This window comes from Mesoplodon bidens (genome assembly GCF_964165515.1).
Source record: "Mesoplodon bidens genome assembly, chromosome: 6".
Classification (NCBI taxonomy): domain Eukaryota; kingdom Metazoa; phylum Chordata; class Mammalia; order Artiodactyla; family Ziphiidae; genus Mesoplodon; species Mesoplodon bidens.
In genome coordinates this window covers 24,153,736-24,170,386 of record NC_138162.1, presented here as the reverse complement: position 1 = coordinate 24,170,386, position 16,651 = coordinate 24,153,736, and the positions used below count along the sequence as shown (strand labels likewise).

At 49.0% G+C, this 16,651-nt stretch overlaps 1 protein-coding gene across 2 annotated transcripts in view; it reads right to left on the bottom strand.

Annotated features, from left to right (window-relative positions):
* Window positions 1-16,651, bottom strand: part of CCDC180 (coiled-coil domain containing 180) — a 56,403-nt gene that overhangs the window by 16,717 nt on the left and 23,035 nt on the right. For both annotated transcript variants that reach the window (XM_081238370.1, XM_081238369.1), the window contains 11 exons: window positions 15,086-15,125; window positions 14,548-14,957; window positions 12,834-13,060; window positions 9,553-9,728; window positions 7,865-8,045; window positions 6,780-6,926; window positions 5,966-6,110; window positions 5,658-5,774; window positions 4,066-4,164; window positions 1,952-2,071; window positions 146-318 (listed from right to left, as the gene is read on the bottom strand). In XM_081238370.1, the coding sequence (XP_081094496.1) occupies window positions 146-318; window positions 1,952-2,071; window positions 4,066-4,164; window positions 5,658-5,774; window positions 5,966-6,110; window positions 6,780-6,926; window positions 7,865-8,045; window positions 9,553-9,728; window positions 12,834-13,060; window positions 14,548-14,957; window positions 15,086-15,125 (1,835 nt within the window). The remainder of the gene's footprint in view (window positions 1-145; window positions 319-1,951; window positions 2,072-4,065; window positions 4,165-5,657; window positions 5,775-5,965; window positions 6,111-6,779; window positions 6,927-7,864; window positions 8,046-9,552; window positions 9,729-12,833; window positions 13,061-14,547; window positions 14,958-15,085; window positions 15,126-16,651) is intronic.

The window sequence follows — 16,651 nt, the reverse complement described above, 5'->3', positions numbered from 1 at the left end:
CAATCGTGAGCCCCACTTCAGAGGAGGAAGCTGAGGCTTTGAGAGGAGAAGCCCCCGCACAAGGTCACGGCTGTCAAGGGTGGGCTCACATGGGGGCTGGCTCCCGAAGGCTCAGGGCCCCACTGTGTACACCCAGGCCACTCACTGAAGGATCTTCCTGACCACCTCCACAGCTGTGTCTTCAATCAGGGACTTCCCCATGCGGCTTGGCTGGCTGAAGGACTTGGGGGTGACCACGTCTACCTTGGCCTCTTCTTTATGGGCTTTTGAAGACACCAGGATGTCACTCTCTACCTTCAGGTCGGTCAAGATGTTGTCCTGCAGGCCAAAGATCAGGGCCCGACTGTGTGGGTGGCAGGCAGGCAAGCAGGCAGGCTGGGTTCCCGTCCCAGCACCACCTTGCCCAGGTGCTGTGGCTGGAGGCCAGCTGTCTGACCTCTTTGAGCCTCCCTTTTCCCTTCCGTGAAGTAGCAGTGATCATATCTACCTTAGAGGACTATTCATTCATTCATTCACACATGCATGCTTCAAAAATGTTTCTTGAGTGCCTGCTTTCTGCAAGCCTCTGCCTGGGTATGGGACACAGGATGAAGAGGCCACATGTGACCCTTACCCTCATGCAGCTTACAGTCTGGTCAGGGAGACAAGACATTTATTTGACCACAATGGTCTAAAATGGGGCCAGTGTTATGAAGGGGAAGTTCCAGCGTCTTCCCTGAGGCTGAGGGTCACGGACCTGTAAGGCCACCCGTAGATGTGCCCAGGCAGTGTTTCTGACCAACGGACAAGTGAGTGAATGAGTGCATGGATGAGTGAGTGGCCACCTCCACCTCGAGTTGGACCTTAGAGAAAGGGTGGGAGTGGTGGCCCACCACGAGTGCTTGGTTGAACTGTCCCCTATTTTATCCTGCATCTTGGCTCAGCGCTAGACTGTAAGCACTGTAAGGGAAGCACTCCAGCTGGACTCCTAAGTTTCATCTTGTGGGGCGCAGTACTGATGGTGTGATGGAGGCTTAGCGCTAGTGGCACAGCGGGAAGAGCCTCCCCAAAGAAGGAAGGGCTGGTTCAGAGCGTGGCAGTGTGAGGCAGGGCCTGAGGGTGGCCAGAGCAGAACTTGAGGGGTGTCCGCTTATGCTACCATTGGCTCTGTCACAGCCCTTCTGGCAGCTGGTTGAGCACCTCTGGTGTTTAAAGCTTGGTGAGAGAGGGTGGGGTGAGGGTGACGGGTTCTGCCCTCTTGGGGCACACCGTCTAGGGGAGACGGCTCCTAAAAGGGAGACCTCACTGCATGGTCTGTGGGCTCATGGGGAACTGGGACATGCCAACGAAACCAGGGGGTGAGAGAAGGCCTGGGGGAAGAGATCTCTTGGGGGGGGGCCAGAGAAATGAAGTGCCCATGGAGGGCAGACCTTGGAGGAGGTTGCTGCGCAGGTCTAGGTAAAAGGTCTGGATTTTATCCCAAGGGCAGGAGAGTGACACGGGCAGACTGGCTTTGTCCAACATGAGGTCTGGCTGCAGCTCTGGAAATGGATCATGGGGGGAAGTGAGAGGATAAGGGCAGCCAGGCGGGCAAGAGACGGGGGGTTGGACAAGGCCATGGGGGTGGGGTGGGGAGAAGCTGGTGGCTGCTCATGGCAGCGGGTGGGAAGGAAGAGGCTGAGAGGTGAGGCTGCCCTGAGAGCTGGTGGACCCTGATGGCAGGAGGAGGTGCTGCCAGGAGGTGAGGGGTCTCCTAAGAGACCAGTGCAGGGAAGTGACCCATCTGGGATTTGAACCCAGATCTGACTCCACAGCCTGTGGCCTTTCCAAGGCATCCCAGCAGGCCTGACGTCCAGCAGTGGCCTGGGAGATCTTCTTGCCTTGGGCTCTACTGAGCCCTGTGGGTTTCCTGGGAGCCCAGACCCAACAGCTCAGCTGCTCTTCCCCACGGCCGCCCCATCCCGTTCCTTACGGTAAAGACCGCTTGAGTCACGGATACCATGTCCAGCTTGCAGTTGAGATACTGAATCCTCTGGCTCAGTTTTTCTTTCCAAGTTCGAACAAGGCCAAGGAGGTCTTCTGTGGTCACTCTCTAGTGTGAACATGGAGGGAAAAAGCCACAGGAAGCAGGCTGCGGGCAGGCAGGCTGACTCCATGTGAACTGCAGGAACCGGCTGGCTGGCAAGGACACCTCTTGGCTCCATGGAGGCCCCTCACTTGCAGGGAGGGCCCTGTGGGAGTGGGGAGCCCTGGGCTGGCTCTCTCAGGTGGCTCCACTGCAGCAGTGAATCCTTCCCTGATGGGGCATCGGGAGTTCTATTCCTGGTTCTATGGGTTTGTTCTGGGCAAATGATTTAAGCTTGCTCTACTTAGTCTCCCCATCAGTGTGATGGGGACACAGAATGTTCCTTAGGATCCCTTCTAGTTCTAATGCTCTACGTGTAGAAGGAAATACTTGGCCCAAGATGGTGAGGGTGGGTAGGCGTGAAATGGCCACAGCCTTTCTGGAGGGTGATCTGGCTATCAGATCAAATACGTCAAATACATGACCCCTTAGAGCAACAATCCCACAGACCATACCTTGCAGGGGGCAGGGAAGCACCCGTGAGGATGTTCACCTTCCCCAAGCAGCCCGCACAGCGCTCAGTGGTCCCCACACATTGCTCCCTGAATGGCTCACTGACCTAATGGATGACCCAGGCCAGGTGGCGCCTTGACCTCTTCCCATTCCCTTCGTTTCCAATGCACCCTGAATCCCGCCCATTCCCCCGCCGCTCAACCCCGGGATTGGAACATGTCCCTGCTGGAGTCTCGAGTGGTGATACTATTTGGTCTTGGCACTCTGCCTCATTCCTACCTGCCTCCCTGCCTTTCTGCACCCAGCAGCCAGAAGGTCTTCTTTAACGTGGCACTGAGCACATGGCCCTGGCCACACCCTTCCCTGGTCCCCAGCGCCTTCACTGAGCATCTGATGCATTGCTTCCGCCTCCTGATCACCACCCAGCAGGAGTGTCCAACCAGTGTCCTCTGCCAACACAGGACCACCCGCCCGCTCAAGCTCATGCTCCCCATCCCATGCCAGGGTCTGTGCAAGCCCCCTGGTACCCTGCCCAGTGCCCTGACACATCAGATAGGAAGTGAGGAAATGTGGGAGAGCAAATGCTTCTGCTCTGAAGAGAGAGAGTTGTCCCTAAAGGGCCTGCTGAAGCGGTCACAGCAGATTAAGCTGGTTTTCCCCTGCTCCCCCGTGTATGTGTAGAAACATCTGCACGAAAACACAAGAGGTTACACGGATCCTCCACTCTGTGCTTTGTGGGTGTTCAAACTTTTTTCACCAAGCACACGTAACTATGCAAGAAAAAGCAGTAAAGATAGAAAAATAAATGTCCTCTCAGTGCTAATAACAATAAAACCTCAACTTAGTCACTGAAATGGAAGACAGAACCCCTGGCCAGGACATCTGGTTCTCGAGTGCCTGGCTGAACTGTGGAGAAAAGATTACTTGGAGTGGCCAGGGTGCAGGTGGCACAAGGGACAGAGACATGCACTAGAGGCAGAAAAACAAGCAAGTCAACAACGTAAACACGCAGAGACCCGCTATGCTGGTCAGGGCCTGGCAGGCACCTGGAACCTCGCTTCTCCCAGACTTTGCTCCAATTTGGACTTTTCACAGCTTATACACAGAAAATGGAAGTAACCAATTTATGTGCAATGGTCAAAACAAAAGTAAAATCAAACAAAAGGTGGGTGTTCAGAGGGCAGATTCCTGCCTCTGTTATTCATCCAGGGCTGCGTTCCAATTACAGGGAGGGAGGCCTGGTGACATCAGAGGGGGAGGGAGGCCAGACTCAAGCCCCTGTGCTCACTGGCCTCGAGATGCCTGCCTGGGAGGAGCTAGAGGCCGGGGGCAATGGCTGGTTTCTCTTCTCGTCCTTAATTCCATTGAATAAAACAGGAGTTAAGTAGGAAGGCTCAGAGGCCCCGCTGGTGGTGGAGAAATCTTACAGATGTAAGTTTATTTCCAGTTTATGATTCTGGCCTGATGCATCTTTACTATTCATAGCTTAGTATCCACTGAGCACTTACTTTTTCATCTCTCCTTGAGCTTCGGCACATTTGTACCTTGCTTTGAAGCTGTTCCAGAGAAGAATTTAATCCATCTGTTTGCAAATTGGATTTTGCCACCTAGAAAATCCAGAGGTTCTGAGATTTGTTTCTAGAATACTTATTTTGATCAAGAAAATGTTCGGCAAATCATTATCTGAGAGGTGGATTAAGTATCGAAAAAATGAAATCAGGGGGAAAAATGCACAGTCGTATCAGGAACTCGATCAATGCAAATTTAAAGGACTTTTTTTTACTGTCAAATAGTAAGTTTTAAAAATAAAACTAGTGACCTGCAGTACTGGTTGAGGGCGTTAGGAGGACACTCTCGTGCCCTATTGGTGAGGGGATGTCTGTACAAGCCACCTGGAAAGTACAAAGAGCCTTAAAACATTCATGCTCTAACCCAGTAATTCCAGCTCTGAGAGGCACCCTATGGACACCATCAGAGTTTCCAGTGCAAGCATGTCTAACACACCATTGTGTATATTATAAGTGAAACCCACCAGATGTTCCTCCAAAAAGGAATGGTTAAGTTAAAATGGCAACACATTCAGGAGAGAGAAACCATCAAAGTGATGGGTTTTTTTTTTTTGCGGTACGTGGGCCTCTCACTGTTGTGGCCTCCCCTGTTGCGGAGCACAGGCTCCGGACGCGCAGGCTCAGCAGCCATGGCTCACGGGCCCAGCCGCTCCACAGCACGTGGGATCTTCCCAGACTGGGGCACGAACCCGTGTCCCCTGCATCGGCAGACGAACTCTCAACCACTGCGCCACCAGGGAAGCCCCAAAGTGATGTTTTTGAAGAAACCTTTCAAGATAATACAGCTTAAAAAATTGTAATAAATAGCACCCTTCCCTTGTCCCCACTGCCCTGACCCTCACTCCAACACCAGGAGCCCAGCTCACACGGCCCTGCTGACCCGGCCCCCACCCCAGCCTCACTGCTCCCCACTTTTTCTTGCTCAAACTCTCTCTCCCCTTGGCTCCAGCTCCCCAGGATTTTTTTCACGATCTCTCCAGGACACTGCTCCCCACCCTCCTGCCTGGCTGGCTCTTCCTTCGCCATCAAGCCTTGGGAAACACCACTTTCCTAGTCCAGATGAAATCCTCTCCTCTACCTCCCCACACACCTCACACAGCCCTCATGGCCTCTGTAGCCCAGATGGCCTGGCATGGTTAAGGCCTGAATTTCTGGTGTCAGTCAGACCTGGGTTCACATTTTTGCTCCACCATTTAAGAACTCTGTGTTCTTGCCCTAAGTCACTTAATGACTCTCTGCCTCAGTTTCTTTATCTCTAAAATGGGGATAAGAACAGTACTTGCCTCACACAGCTCTTGTGTGGACTCACACAGTTAATCAAAATAAGCCCACTGGCAGGTTGCATGGTGCATAATAACTCAGTGGATGTTAGAAACTATTACAATTTAATCTCTGACTTCCGGGCTGGAGTGCAAGTCCCATGGGGCAGAGACCACACCAGTATCCCCAGCACCTGGGACAGTGCCTGACATGCAGGTGTGTGTGATAAACGTCAAGTCCCATGGGGCAGATGAAGAATGAATCTGTCCTACCTCGCACTTGATGTTCACCTGCAGATTTGTCAGCAACCGCTGGATTTTCTCTATGAAAATAAGGTCCACAGACAGGTTATGGAATTTACTTTCAAACTTGTTGATGACATCATTAGCCTTAAAGAAAGAGAAAAAGTAAAGGAATGGAGCTTAATTTGGAACTTTTGGACTTTAGAAGCAGAGGGGGACAGGTTCAGTTAATGGTTGGAAAGGGGGCTTGACCAGCCTATCAGGCAGTGAGCAAGGTAACCACCTTGTAAGCGGGTATCACGGGAGCCTGGCTAGAGGTCGTGGTGGGGCCCGCTCACCTGGTCCAGGTACTCGCTCTCCATCTTCTCCATGTTGATCATGATTAAATTTTCAACAGACTCTATCCGGGCAGCTTCCTTCTCCAGTCGATGACACAGTGAGTCAATTTCTTCAGAAGAAAAGTTGCCTCCCTCTGAGAACAATCTGAAAATAATTGGGGAGAAATAAATCCACTGATCAGACCTGAACCTTTCCACGCAGTCCAAATACTGTGGTTGACCAGGCTTTAGATTAGAAGTACAAGATCATGGAAAAACAAATGCAGGTAGCTCAAGGACAGAAGCAGGGCAACAACCCAAATGTCCATCAAGAGATGAATGGATAAACAAAATGTGGTACATCCACACAATGGAATATTACTGAGCCTTAAGAAGGAATGAAATTCTGACAGATGCTGTGACATGGATGAGCACTGAAGACATTATACTAAGTGAAAAAACAGACGCACAAGAGAACAAATCTGGTGTGATTTCACTTCTACAAGGTCCCTAGAGTAGTCAAATTCATAGAGACCGAAAATAGAATGGTGGTTCCCAGGGGCTGGGGGAGGGCAAAATGGGCAGTTTGTGTTTAAGTTAGTGTTTAGAGATTCAATTTGTGAGGATGAAAATGTTCTGGAGATGGATGGTGGTGATGGTTGCACAACGGTGTGGATGTACTTAATGCCAGTGAACTGGACACCTAAAATGGTTAAAATGGATCATTTTATGTTACAGATATTTTATCCCTATTAAAAAATGGAGGGGCAAACAAGACCACCTCTCAATAGAGAAAGCCCAGTGGTCCACAGAGGCCCCAGATGCTGGGTCTCACCTGCAGTGCCTGACAAACTCAACGTTGGTGTAGCGAAGCTTGCCCAGGCTCTCCTCCAGGTACCGGCGGAAGCTGCGCAGGGTCACCTGGACGATGTTGACATAGCTGAGCAGCTCCTGGTGCAGAGTGCTTCTGACAGTGACCAGCCTGGGGGACACGGGAGGGCAGGGTGGTGACCTGGGCACAGGCGGGCAGCCTGGGAGGTGGCTTGAGCTCCACATGCCATGCCCAGCTGTGGGGTCACCAGAACCACTGCCTGTCTTCTCTGGGTAGAAAAAGAGTCCTTAGAAGGAAATTCACGATGCCAGTGCATGTGGGGCTCTCAGTGAGCTGGACCAGAGGGCAGCCCTCTCCTCTGTCCGGCCCCTGCCACCAGATTGCTAAGAGAATCCCCAGGTCCTACTGACTCCGTCCCCTCCTTCCCCCACCCGCTCTCTCTAACTCACTCCCACAGACGTAGCTCCAGAGCCTGGGACTTCCTGGAAGCATGGGCTGCAGGTTTCCTCTGTACACCCAAGTCTACCCTAACCAGCTCCCTCTGGCGCACCTGACCACGGTACAGACACCTTCAAGGGCTCCTCACCGGTGACCTGACAGAGGCCTCCCTGGGCACACAGGTGCCTAACCTCAAACCCCTGGGGGGGCCTCTCGGGACCCCTCACTCTGCCCTGAGAGCAGGGCATCCCCACCTCGAGCTGGGCCAGTGCTCCTCTCCAACGGGAGAACCTGCCCCCTCCCCACCTTTCTCCATCCCAGGCCCGAGGGCCTCCTGCAGGAAGCTCTTCCGGACTTCCCCTGATAGGAGCGGTCTTTCCCACCATGGACGTTCCAGGGCACATCATCTGCACCCCTGCACTCTGACCGCGGGCACCCTTTTCTCTCTTTGGCTGCTCCCCCACCCCCAATGCCCAGCCCCCGGCCAGATGCTTTACACAGTTGCACCCTTGCGAAGAGGTGAAAACCCTTCTGGAAACCCTGACCCTTCTATTATCCACAGAGGGTGGGGGAACCACTCCTTTGAGAACAGCCACCTGGCTGGGATTCTAGGGCCACAGGGCTACAGCTGAGACCCCCAGTGCCCTTACTTCTGGCTCTTGGTGGTGCTCAAGAAGATGTGCTCCAGGTCGTGAATCTTGCGCCAGAAGTCTTTTCTCCTCATGTTCTGCTCCTCTTGGAACTGGCAGAACATCATCCTCTCCTTCCTCAGCGTCTCCATCACCCCTGCACAGTGGCTGTCCAGCCGCTCTTGGTGAAGCAAGAGTTCGGCTGGAAAAGGACAAGGGGAGATGAGGCCCTCCAGGATCTCAAGCCAGCTCAGGACAGTGCTTTCCTGGACAGCGATGTGCCTCTCCCGGGCCAGCTACAGAGCAGGGACCTTACAGGCCAAGGTCCCTTATCCTGTCCCCACTGCCCTCCCCGGGGCCTGGCCTGGGAATGGACACAGAGCTCAGGGAGGCCAATATGAGACAGCCCTGGGTCTTTAACTGCAGAGGAGGATCTGGCCAGCTGTGATCAGGGAGGTGCCTGCGGTGGAGATACCCTGCCTGCAGCAGAAGGGAACAAAGCCTGGGAGACGGAGAGCACCTCCCACCCCAGGAGCAGGTGGGATGGGTGTTGGGGAGGGCAGGGATCTTGATGCGAAGGCCTGGGAGAAAATAGCCAGCACAAAGCTGGGCAGTTGGCATGTGTCCCTTTATATCAGTGGCTTCTCATTTCCATTGAGCCTCAGTTACAATGGACTTCAAGAGCCCCATCATAGGCCTTTAGAGTTAGCAGAGAGTCCCAGCTCACCTCATCTCACCTCCTACTGCCTGGAGTGGAGGAAGTGCTATGGTCTCAGCTCTGCCAAAAACAAACAGTGGGATTCTGGGGCTTTGTTTCTCCAGCCTCGTTTTTCACATTATGCACTGGGCCAGGAGCCAGGGAAGGGGCAGGAAACCAGCCTTCAGGGAGCATCTTTGTTTATATTTATTAATTAATGCACACATTTCCCATATGAGGACAACGAGGTTCCAAAAGTCAAGCTGGTCTCCCAAGGCCACAAGCATTGGGCCTCTGGAGTCCACACTCTTTCGCTGCTCCAGGCAATAGGAGGTTGGGTGGGGTCAGGTGGAGGCTCTCTGGACGCTTTCAGGGTCAATAATGGAGCTTAAAGTGTGACTCGAGTAAAAACCTGACAGGAGCCGTTGAAGGATCCAAATAAAAGTGCCCTCCCTCCAATTAATGGAGCCCTCTGCCTTAGAGAGGAATGGCATGTCTTTTTAAGTGTTAAAAATTGTAAGCTGAAAATAATGGCTACCACTTTTGGAGGTTCTGGCTTATGCCAGATGCTCATGATTCCTCACTGTACCATTTCAAGGAGAGTTAATTACCATCAACAGCATGCCCTCTGCAGGTTAGGAAGGGATCAGAGAGGTCAGGTAACCTGTCCAGAATCCCACAGCTAGACAGGTTGAGCCTGTTAGCTCTGATTCCTGAACTACAGGCTTGCCTCTAGGGCATCTGCCATGCAGGTGTGTGTCTGACAGGTGTGTGAGCATATCTGGGATCCACAAAGCTAAAATAGGACAATACTCTTCATTTCAGCATCTAACACCTTCTTTAAAAAAACCTTAAATGAGGATTCTGAGTACAACCTTCTCTGCCAACCTGGGAGGTACGAACCCTCACGCACATCTTCCAACGTGTGATGACAACATGCTAAGCATTGCATGGTACAAGCTGCTAATGAATGTGGGGTTGCAATGGCACAGACACCGGGGGTCTGCAGTACCTGCTCTGACGTTGTGGATGTCCTTTTCAATGAACTGGGCTCTTGGCTGGTGCAGGTGCAGACGCAGCTCCAGTTCTGAATCCAGCTCATCAATCTTGGTGGCCACGATGACCCGGGCATTGAGGGCACATTGGTCAAACCACTTCTCTAAGTGCTCAAAAAAGCCAGCTCGAAGACTAAGGGAGAGACCAGCGAGGGTCAGCAATTGTGAGCAGGGAGATATCTTTCCACACTGATGCTTAAAGTGCTTCCCCTTCTACTCCTTCTTCCTTATTTTATTTCCCACTACACTGTATCTCTTTGTTTGGGTGGACCATCATTCATTTAGCCAGACCCCCTGCTGAAGGACACTGGGTGGTTTCCAACCATTTGTTCTTACAAAGAAGACTGCAATGAATAACCTCGTACATATGTCAAGTGTAGAACAATTTCTATAGGATAAATTCCCTGAAAGGGAACTATTGAATCAAAGCCTGAAATACGTTTGTGGATCTGGCAGATACAGCCAAACGGCTTCTGTTGCAAGACAACATGAACTCCCATCAATGACGAATAAAAGTTCCTATTTATCCATAGCTTCAGAATGTATTGTCAAACTCTTGAATTTGACAATTTTGTCATATTATGACTGAGATTGAGCATATTTTCATGTGTTTAAGACTATTAAATTTCTTTTTCTGTGTACTATCCATTAATATCTTTTGTCCATCATTCTAGTGTGTAGTTGCCTTTTTTCTTATTAATTTCTAGGATCTCTTTATGTATTGGGAACATGAGGTCCTTTAACTGAGATGTGAGTTGCAAATATTCTTCCCAGTTTATTATTTCATCCTGTTAAAATGTAGAGTGATTTTCTTGGCTATATATTGTTAAGATGTTGGTTCTCTCCAAATGTATCTACATATCCAATACAATAACAATTAAAAGCTCGGCAAATGTCTTCTTTTGGAAACTGATGAGCTGATTTCAAACTTATATAGAAATACAAACGGCCAAGGAGAGTCAAAACAATCTTGGAGGATGTCAAGGTTGGAGGACTCACACCACCAGATAATAAGACTTAATATAAAGCTACAGTAATCAATCAGGGGGAGGTGGTGATGCGAGACCTGGCAGAGCAGTGGAGAGAGGAGAGTCTTCTCAAATGGTCTGGGGTCAACTGGTTATCCATATGGGAAAGAAATGAATCTGACTTCTACCTCATACATAAACAAAAATCAATTCCAGTTGAATTGTACATCTAACTACGAAATTTTAAAACTATAACATTTATGGTAGATAACACAGGAGAATATTTTCATGACCTTGGGGCAAGCAAAGATATCTTAGATAAGACAGAAGTTACCCTAACCCTAGTGAAAAAAACTGATGACTAGGGCCTTATTAAAAGAATTTCTGTTCATCAAAAGATACCTTTAAGAGAGTAAAAAAGGCAAGCACAGAGAGGGGATGAACATTTGCCATGTATTTAACTAACAAAAAACTCATATCTGAGATAGATAACTCACATAAATTAATAAGAAATAAGATAGGCAATCCACCAGAAAAAAAATGGGCAAAAAATGTGGCTAGGCATTTCACAGAAAGATTACTAAATGGCCAATAAGTATATGACAAGGTACACGGCATTGTTACTCATCAGGAAAATGCTAATTAAAACCACAATGAAAGACCACTACACATACACCAGAATGGCTAAAATAAAAACTACTGACAAAACCAAGTGAGGATGTGGAGCAACTGGAACTCTCATACACTGCTGTAAACTGTTAAAACAAAACCACTTTTGAAACCTCTTTGGCAATATCTTTTGGTTGTATCTCCTCTGAGACAGATGGACCAAAAGATAGATGGACACACATATAAGTCAATTTCCCAACAATTCCACTCTTAGTTATATAGCTAACAGAAATGTATACACATGTTCACCAAAAGAAGCCGGACATAAAAGAATACATTCTATGGGATTCCATTTAAATAAGTTCAAAAACAAGCAAAACTAATTCAGAAGTTAGAATATTTGTTATCCTTGGGTAAGGGAGGGCAGGGACGTGAGATGGGTACATGAAGGGGGTTGGTAGTGCTGTCTTTCCCGCGAGTACTGATTACTGGGTGTGTTCCCTTTGGGTAATTAATTGAGCTATATGCTCATAATTTCCATAGTTTTTGGTATGTATGCTATGCTTCAACATTCAAATCCAATCCGTTGAACACAGAACTATTTTTTTGGTTGGTCCCAAGGCCAGATGGCATAGTGTTTGGTTCAAGACTCTGGAATTACAGGGTCTAGGTTCATATCCTGGATTTAACTACTTCCTATCTCAGAGATCTTGTCCAAGTTATTAATTCTGAGCTTCAGTTTCTAGAATCACCTGTGAAATGAGCTAATTACAGTACCCCTCTCTTAGTTATTGAGAGTATTAAACTTTCTCAATAAATAGTAGCTCTGATGGTGGTCCTTGCTTTTCTTCATTCCCTGGTCTATGGAGAGGGTAGACAATGGCCTGTGACAGAGGAAGGAGGAGGATGAGGTTCAAGTCAGAAGACATTTTCAAGGTGAGATGCTGCTGAGGTGAAGGAGAATAGAGTCCAAAGGCCTGACTTCACTCCTTCTACTCCCTGCCTCTGGTCTCCTGTCCATGTGTAAACATGGGAGGTAGACTAACCAGGTGATCTCTAGCTGGTTAGTCCTAGCTATGACACTATAGTATCAGGAGGGCAATGCAAATGCTATCCAAGAGCCAAATGCAAATTTTCACATTTGTTCCAAATTCAAATATAAAGGATCAGAAAGAAATTTGGGAGTTAGGGGCAGTAAATGTTCAGTGGTAAAATTATTCTATATTCTTCATTGTACTTTTTTCAATTTTCTACATTAAATGTGTCACATAACCAGAGCAAAATACCATACTGATATACTCATAACTATGGTCTATATCTATATAATTTTCCTAAAAAAGAAAAGGAACTCTAATATTAACAGGCATGCCAGGATCTAGAACCCAGAAACACCTTCAGGGAAAACCCTGTTTCTTATGTATTGATACAAGGCCCAGGCCAGCAAGTCATCCTGGGACAGGCAGAGGGCTCACTCTCACAGAGGATATCTGTGACTGCGAAAAATCCCTGGACATCTGCTACTTTGTGTTGTGTTTCTCATCTCTACCCTCAGTTACCTACTTGTTTTCTATTCCATCGAAACTAGTCCAATCTTCCATTATACTATTTCACCTTGTTAATAAAACTCAAGGAGAATGAGAATAAAAGGGTTTTTTACTCACTGTTTCTTAATTTCTAAAACTAGTCTGGATAGAATGATCACTTGTTCTAGGACATTGGCACTGGAAGTGTCATTGAAGAGAATGGCAGAAAGGTTGGAATGGGGCCTCTTGCTACTCTCTTCTTTTTCCAGGGGCAGGAAGACAAAGTAAGTGTTTCCACTGGACGTTGTGAAGGACTCCATTTCCTCGTGGGAGACCGCTCCCAGACTCTCTTCCTGGGCTCTGACCTAAGCAGAAAACAAGACTTTTAGACTTGCCATCATCAAACAGACTTGGTGATCCCTACCACAGGTTCCTTGACATCAGAGGTTGTAAACCTGTGGGACAAATCTTGCCTATAATTGCTTTTTACCCATACAGTGCCTTTTAAAATTGGGAAATTCCACCTAAAAATCTGGATTTCTGATTTCTTTTTAAAACCAGAAAATCTGGCAATTCTGAGACTACATTCCCACAGGGCATTGTTGGCTGGAACTGAATAATGGCTGCATGGCTGCCATCGACTGAACGTTGACGTCCCTCCAAAATTCATATCCCCAGTGTGTTGGTGATTGTAGGTGGGCATTGGGAGGTTATTAGGTCACGTAGGCAGAGCCGTCCCTCATGAATGGGGTTAGTGCCCTTATAAAAGAGATCTCAGAGAGCTCTTGGCCCTTCCACCATGCAAGGACACAGAAAGAAGGCAGCCGTTTGTGAACCAAGAAGTAGGCCCTCACCAGACACTGAAGCTGCCAGCGCCTGGATCTTGAATTCCCAGCCTCCAGAACTGTGAGAAATAATTATCTGCTGTTTATAAGCCACCCAGTCTGTGGTGTTCTGTTAGCGCAGCCTGAAAGGACTAAGACAGTAGTCTCTCTCATGTGTCACTATTTTACACTTGGTGTCCACTCTTTTCTATTACATGCCTGTGGGCATTTGAGTTTGGGGTCCCTGTTCAAAAAGAGGTCTCCTATGCCAATTCTTCCACAGCAATATAGGAAAAGAGTCTTTTGCAATTTCATGATTATGGAATTCAAATTACTGTTCTGTGAGTTTGAATGTGTTTTGAGGACAAGATTTATTAATATGAGAGTTACTTCCCTGCACTCTAAGGGGAGCTATCTGCCAACTTGGATATGGATCTTTTTTCTTGCATAAGCAGAGGATGGGAAGGGAGAAGGAATGGAGGAGCTAAGTTGGTCTACACAATAAAGAGGAGCTGGGAAAGAGGGAGGACCAGGGAGGGATGAGGAAAGTCGAGGGGTGACTTCAGAGTAGGTTGCAAGATGGGATGTGAGGAGAGGAAGGTGAATTTTAAAAAGCATTGCTGGGCTTCCCTGGTGGCGCAGTGGTTGAGAGTCCGCCTGCCGATGCAGGGGACACGGGTTCGTGCCCCGGTCCGGGAAGATCCCGCGTGCCATGGAGCAGCTGGGCTTGTGAGCCATGGCCGCTGAGCCTGTGCGTCCGGAGCCTGTGCTCCGCAATGGGAGAGGCCACAACAGTGAGAGGCCCGCGTACCGCAAAAAAAAAAAAAAAAAAAAAAAAAAAAAAAGCATTGCTGTGAGATAAGAATTGGATCCCTGCTGACAAAAATAAAAGGTGTGCATACATTTATTATTCTCTATATGTATCCCAGTGGAGACTGCGCCACAGGGGACCCCAGCTTGTCTTAGGGACACACAGAGTGAACACAGCACACCTTCCATACCCAAGAGTGAATCCGCTGCTGGCCTACCTCATCCATAGATGAACTCTCACGCTCTTCCTCCTCTTCCTCCCTCTCCTCCTCCACCTTTTCCTTTTTCTCCTCCTCTTCTTCTTCATGAACCATCATGTTTGCCTGGTTCAGGGGTGATTTTAAGGAGCTGTCTCTTTCAACCTGCATTTCTTCTAATCCGGGAATAGGGTCCTCTCTGGACTCATCCATCTCTTCACTCAGTACAGACTTTTCCTGTGGCCTTACTACCACCTCTTGAGTGGTGGGGGACTCGATTTCTTCATCTTCTTCTTCTTGTATGTCTTCCACTGGCCTGGGGGAACTCGTTCCCCTACTTAAGCTTTCCTCACCTTTGCTCGTGTCTGCTTTAGGCCTTTGTTTTCCCCTCAGTTTTCTCATTCTCTCCTGGAATTGCTTTCCATGTGGTTCTGTTGATGACCAAACCCAAAGCCCAGGAAGAGACAGGTTACCAATGCAGCCTGATTGGGCCTCCCCAGCCCCCAGATATACAAGCGTGGAGTCGGGGAGACTCAGACTTGAATTGTAAAAGTGTTACCTGGTGCCCTCAGTCGGAAAATGACTTCACCCTCCAAGTTCTACAAGGCAAAAACACGGACACTGAATGAGCAGAGTGCCACTTCTGAGGGTGTATCTTTTCTTTTAAGGAAAAGGCCCCTCCCCTCCCCTTCTACAGCTGATGCAGGCCTTGACCACTTATTTCACAGGGGTAATCAGGGTGTTCCCAGTCAGTTTTCCTTAATCCCAAGCAGGCTAGCAAAGCTTTCATCACACAATGGCAATCACAGAATAAAATCTCATTCTGACACATTTTTAGTAGTGATCTGGAGCAAAAAGCAAGAAAGTAAAAATGGAGGGATGCAAACAAAGGGGCAGGAATCTGCTGCACCCAGTGCTGGATGCAAACATACAGAATGAACATGATTTACAAGATCTGGGAGCCCCCTCGTCAACACTACAAATTCCCTCTCTCACAGGCTGTGGGTGAAGTTGTGGATATAGTGTGTCATGGATAAGTGTGGATCTGAATTCCAGCTCCTCACAAGCTGGGTGACCTTGGGCAAGCCCCTTAAACCCTACGGGCTCAGTGTCCTCCCTGTGACACAGAGACCACAGTAGCACCTACACTTTAACCCAGGCAACCAGATGGATCTCAAAGGTAGTGAGCTTCCCCACTGACAGCTTGAGTTCTGCCTCAAGCCAGGTGCCCCATGAAGCATTTACGAGCAATTGGGACAGGGATCCCTGCTGAGGGGAGGGATTCTCTGAGGAGTCAGGAACCCCACACCTATAGGAAACCCGCACCAAGTTCAGTGTCAGCCACAAGTATCTTCAGCCCTGGCCATGCAGGACTCTGGGTGCGTGCGTGGGAAAGAGCCAACTCTGGGAGAGTCAGACCAGGACACTCCGGGCATTTGTGCGTTTACCAGGGAGCACTCAGTGTGTCTGAATTATGTGCAGGGCACTGCTGAGGGCAGTCAAAGCTGGACGAAAGTTAGGAGGGCACACCTGCCCCTCAGAAAACCCCTTCCAGTAGGATGCCCTGAACTCCTGCATTTGACAGCGACCAACGTACAAGCACGTTCAGGGAAAGGAGAGGTGACGGGGTGAGGAAGGGGAGATGAGAGTCAGAGTGAGTGGGTGGGATCTTGTCACTGGCAGTGGCTGGAAGTATGGGTGGGTTTGGGGTGTGTGGAAACAGAAGGATCCCAGCAGAGGAGCAGGGTGAGGAAGGGCAGGGGGCAGTGGCAGATGCAGGAAGAGTGAGGAGTTTGCTGAAGCAGGGAGAGTCAGGGCGGGAACCAGATGCGGGGGGCCTCTGAGGTCATCTAGGGACTGTGGGCTGGGTTTGGTAGGGGCTGCAGAGCTGGTGAGGGCCTTTTGAGCAGGAGAGTGGGTACATCAGAGCTGTATTTTAGGAGGGTTATGCAGCAGTGGTGAGTTGGGTGAATGGAACTCAAAGTCACATAAATTAGCCTTTTAATTAATTCCATTCAAGCCTGAGGCCTGGATTCTGAGCCTTTCAACCTCTTTTAATATGAGAAGAGATGGTCTCTTTAGGAGACGCTTTTAGCTTCTCACTCCTTGATGTCCTGACATGATT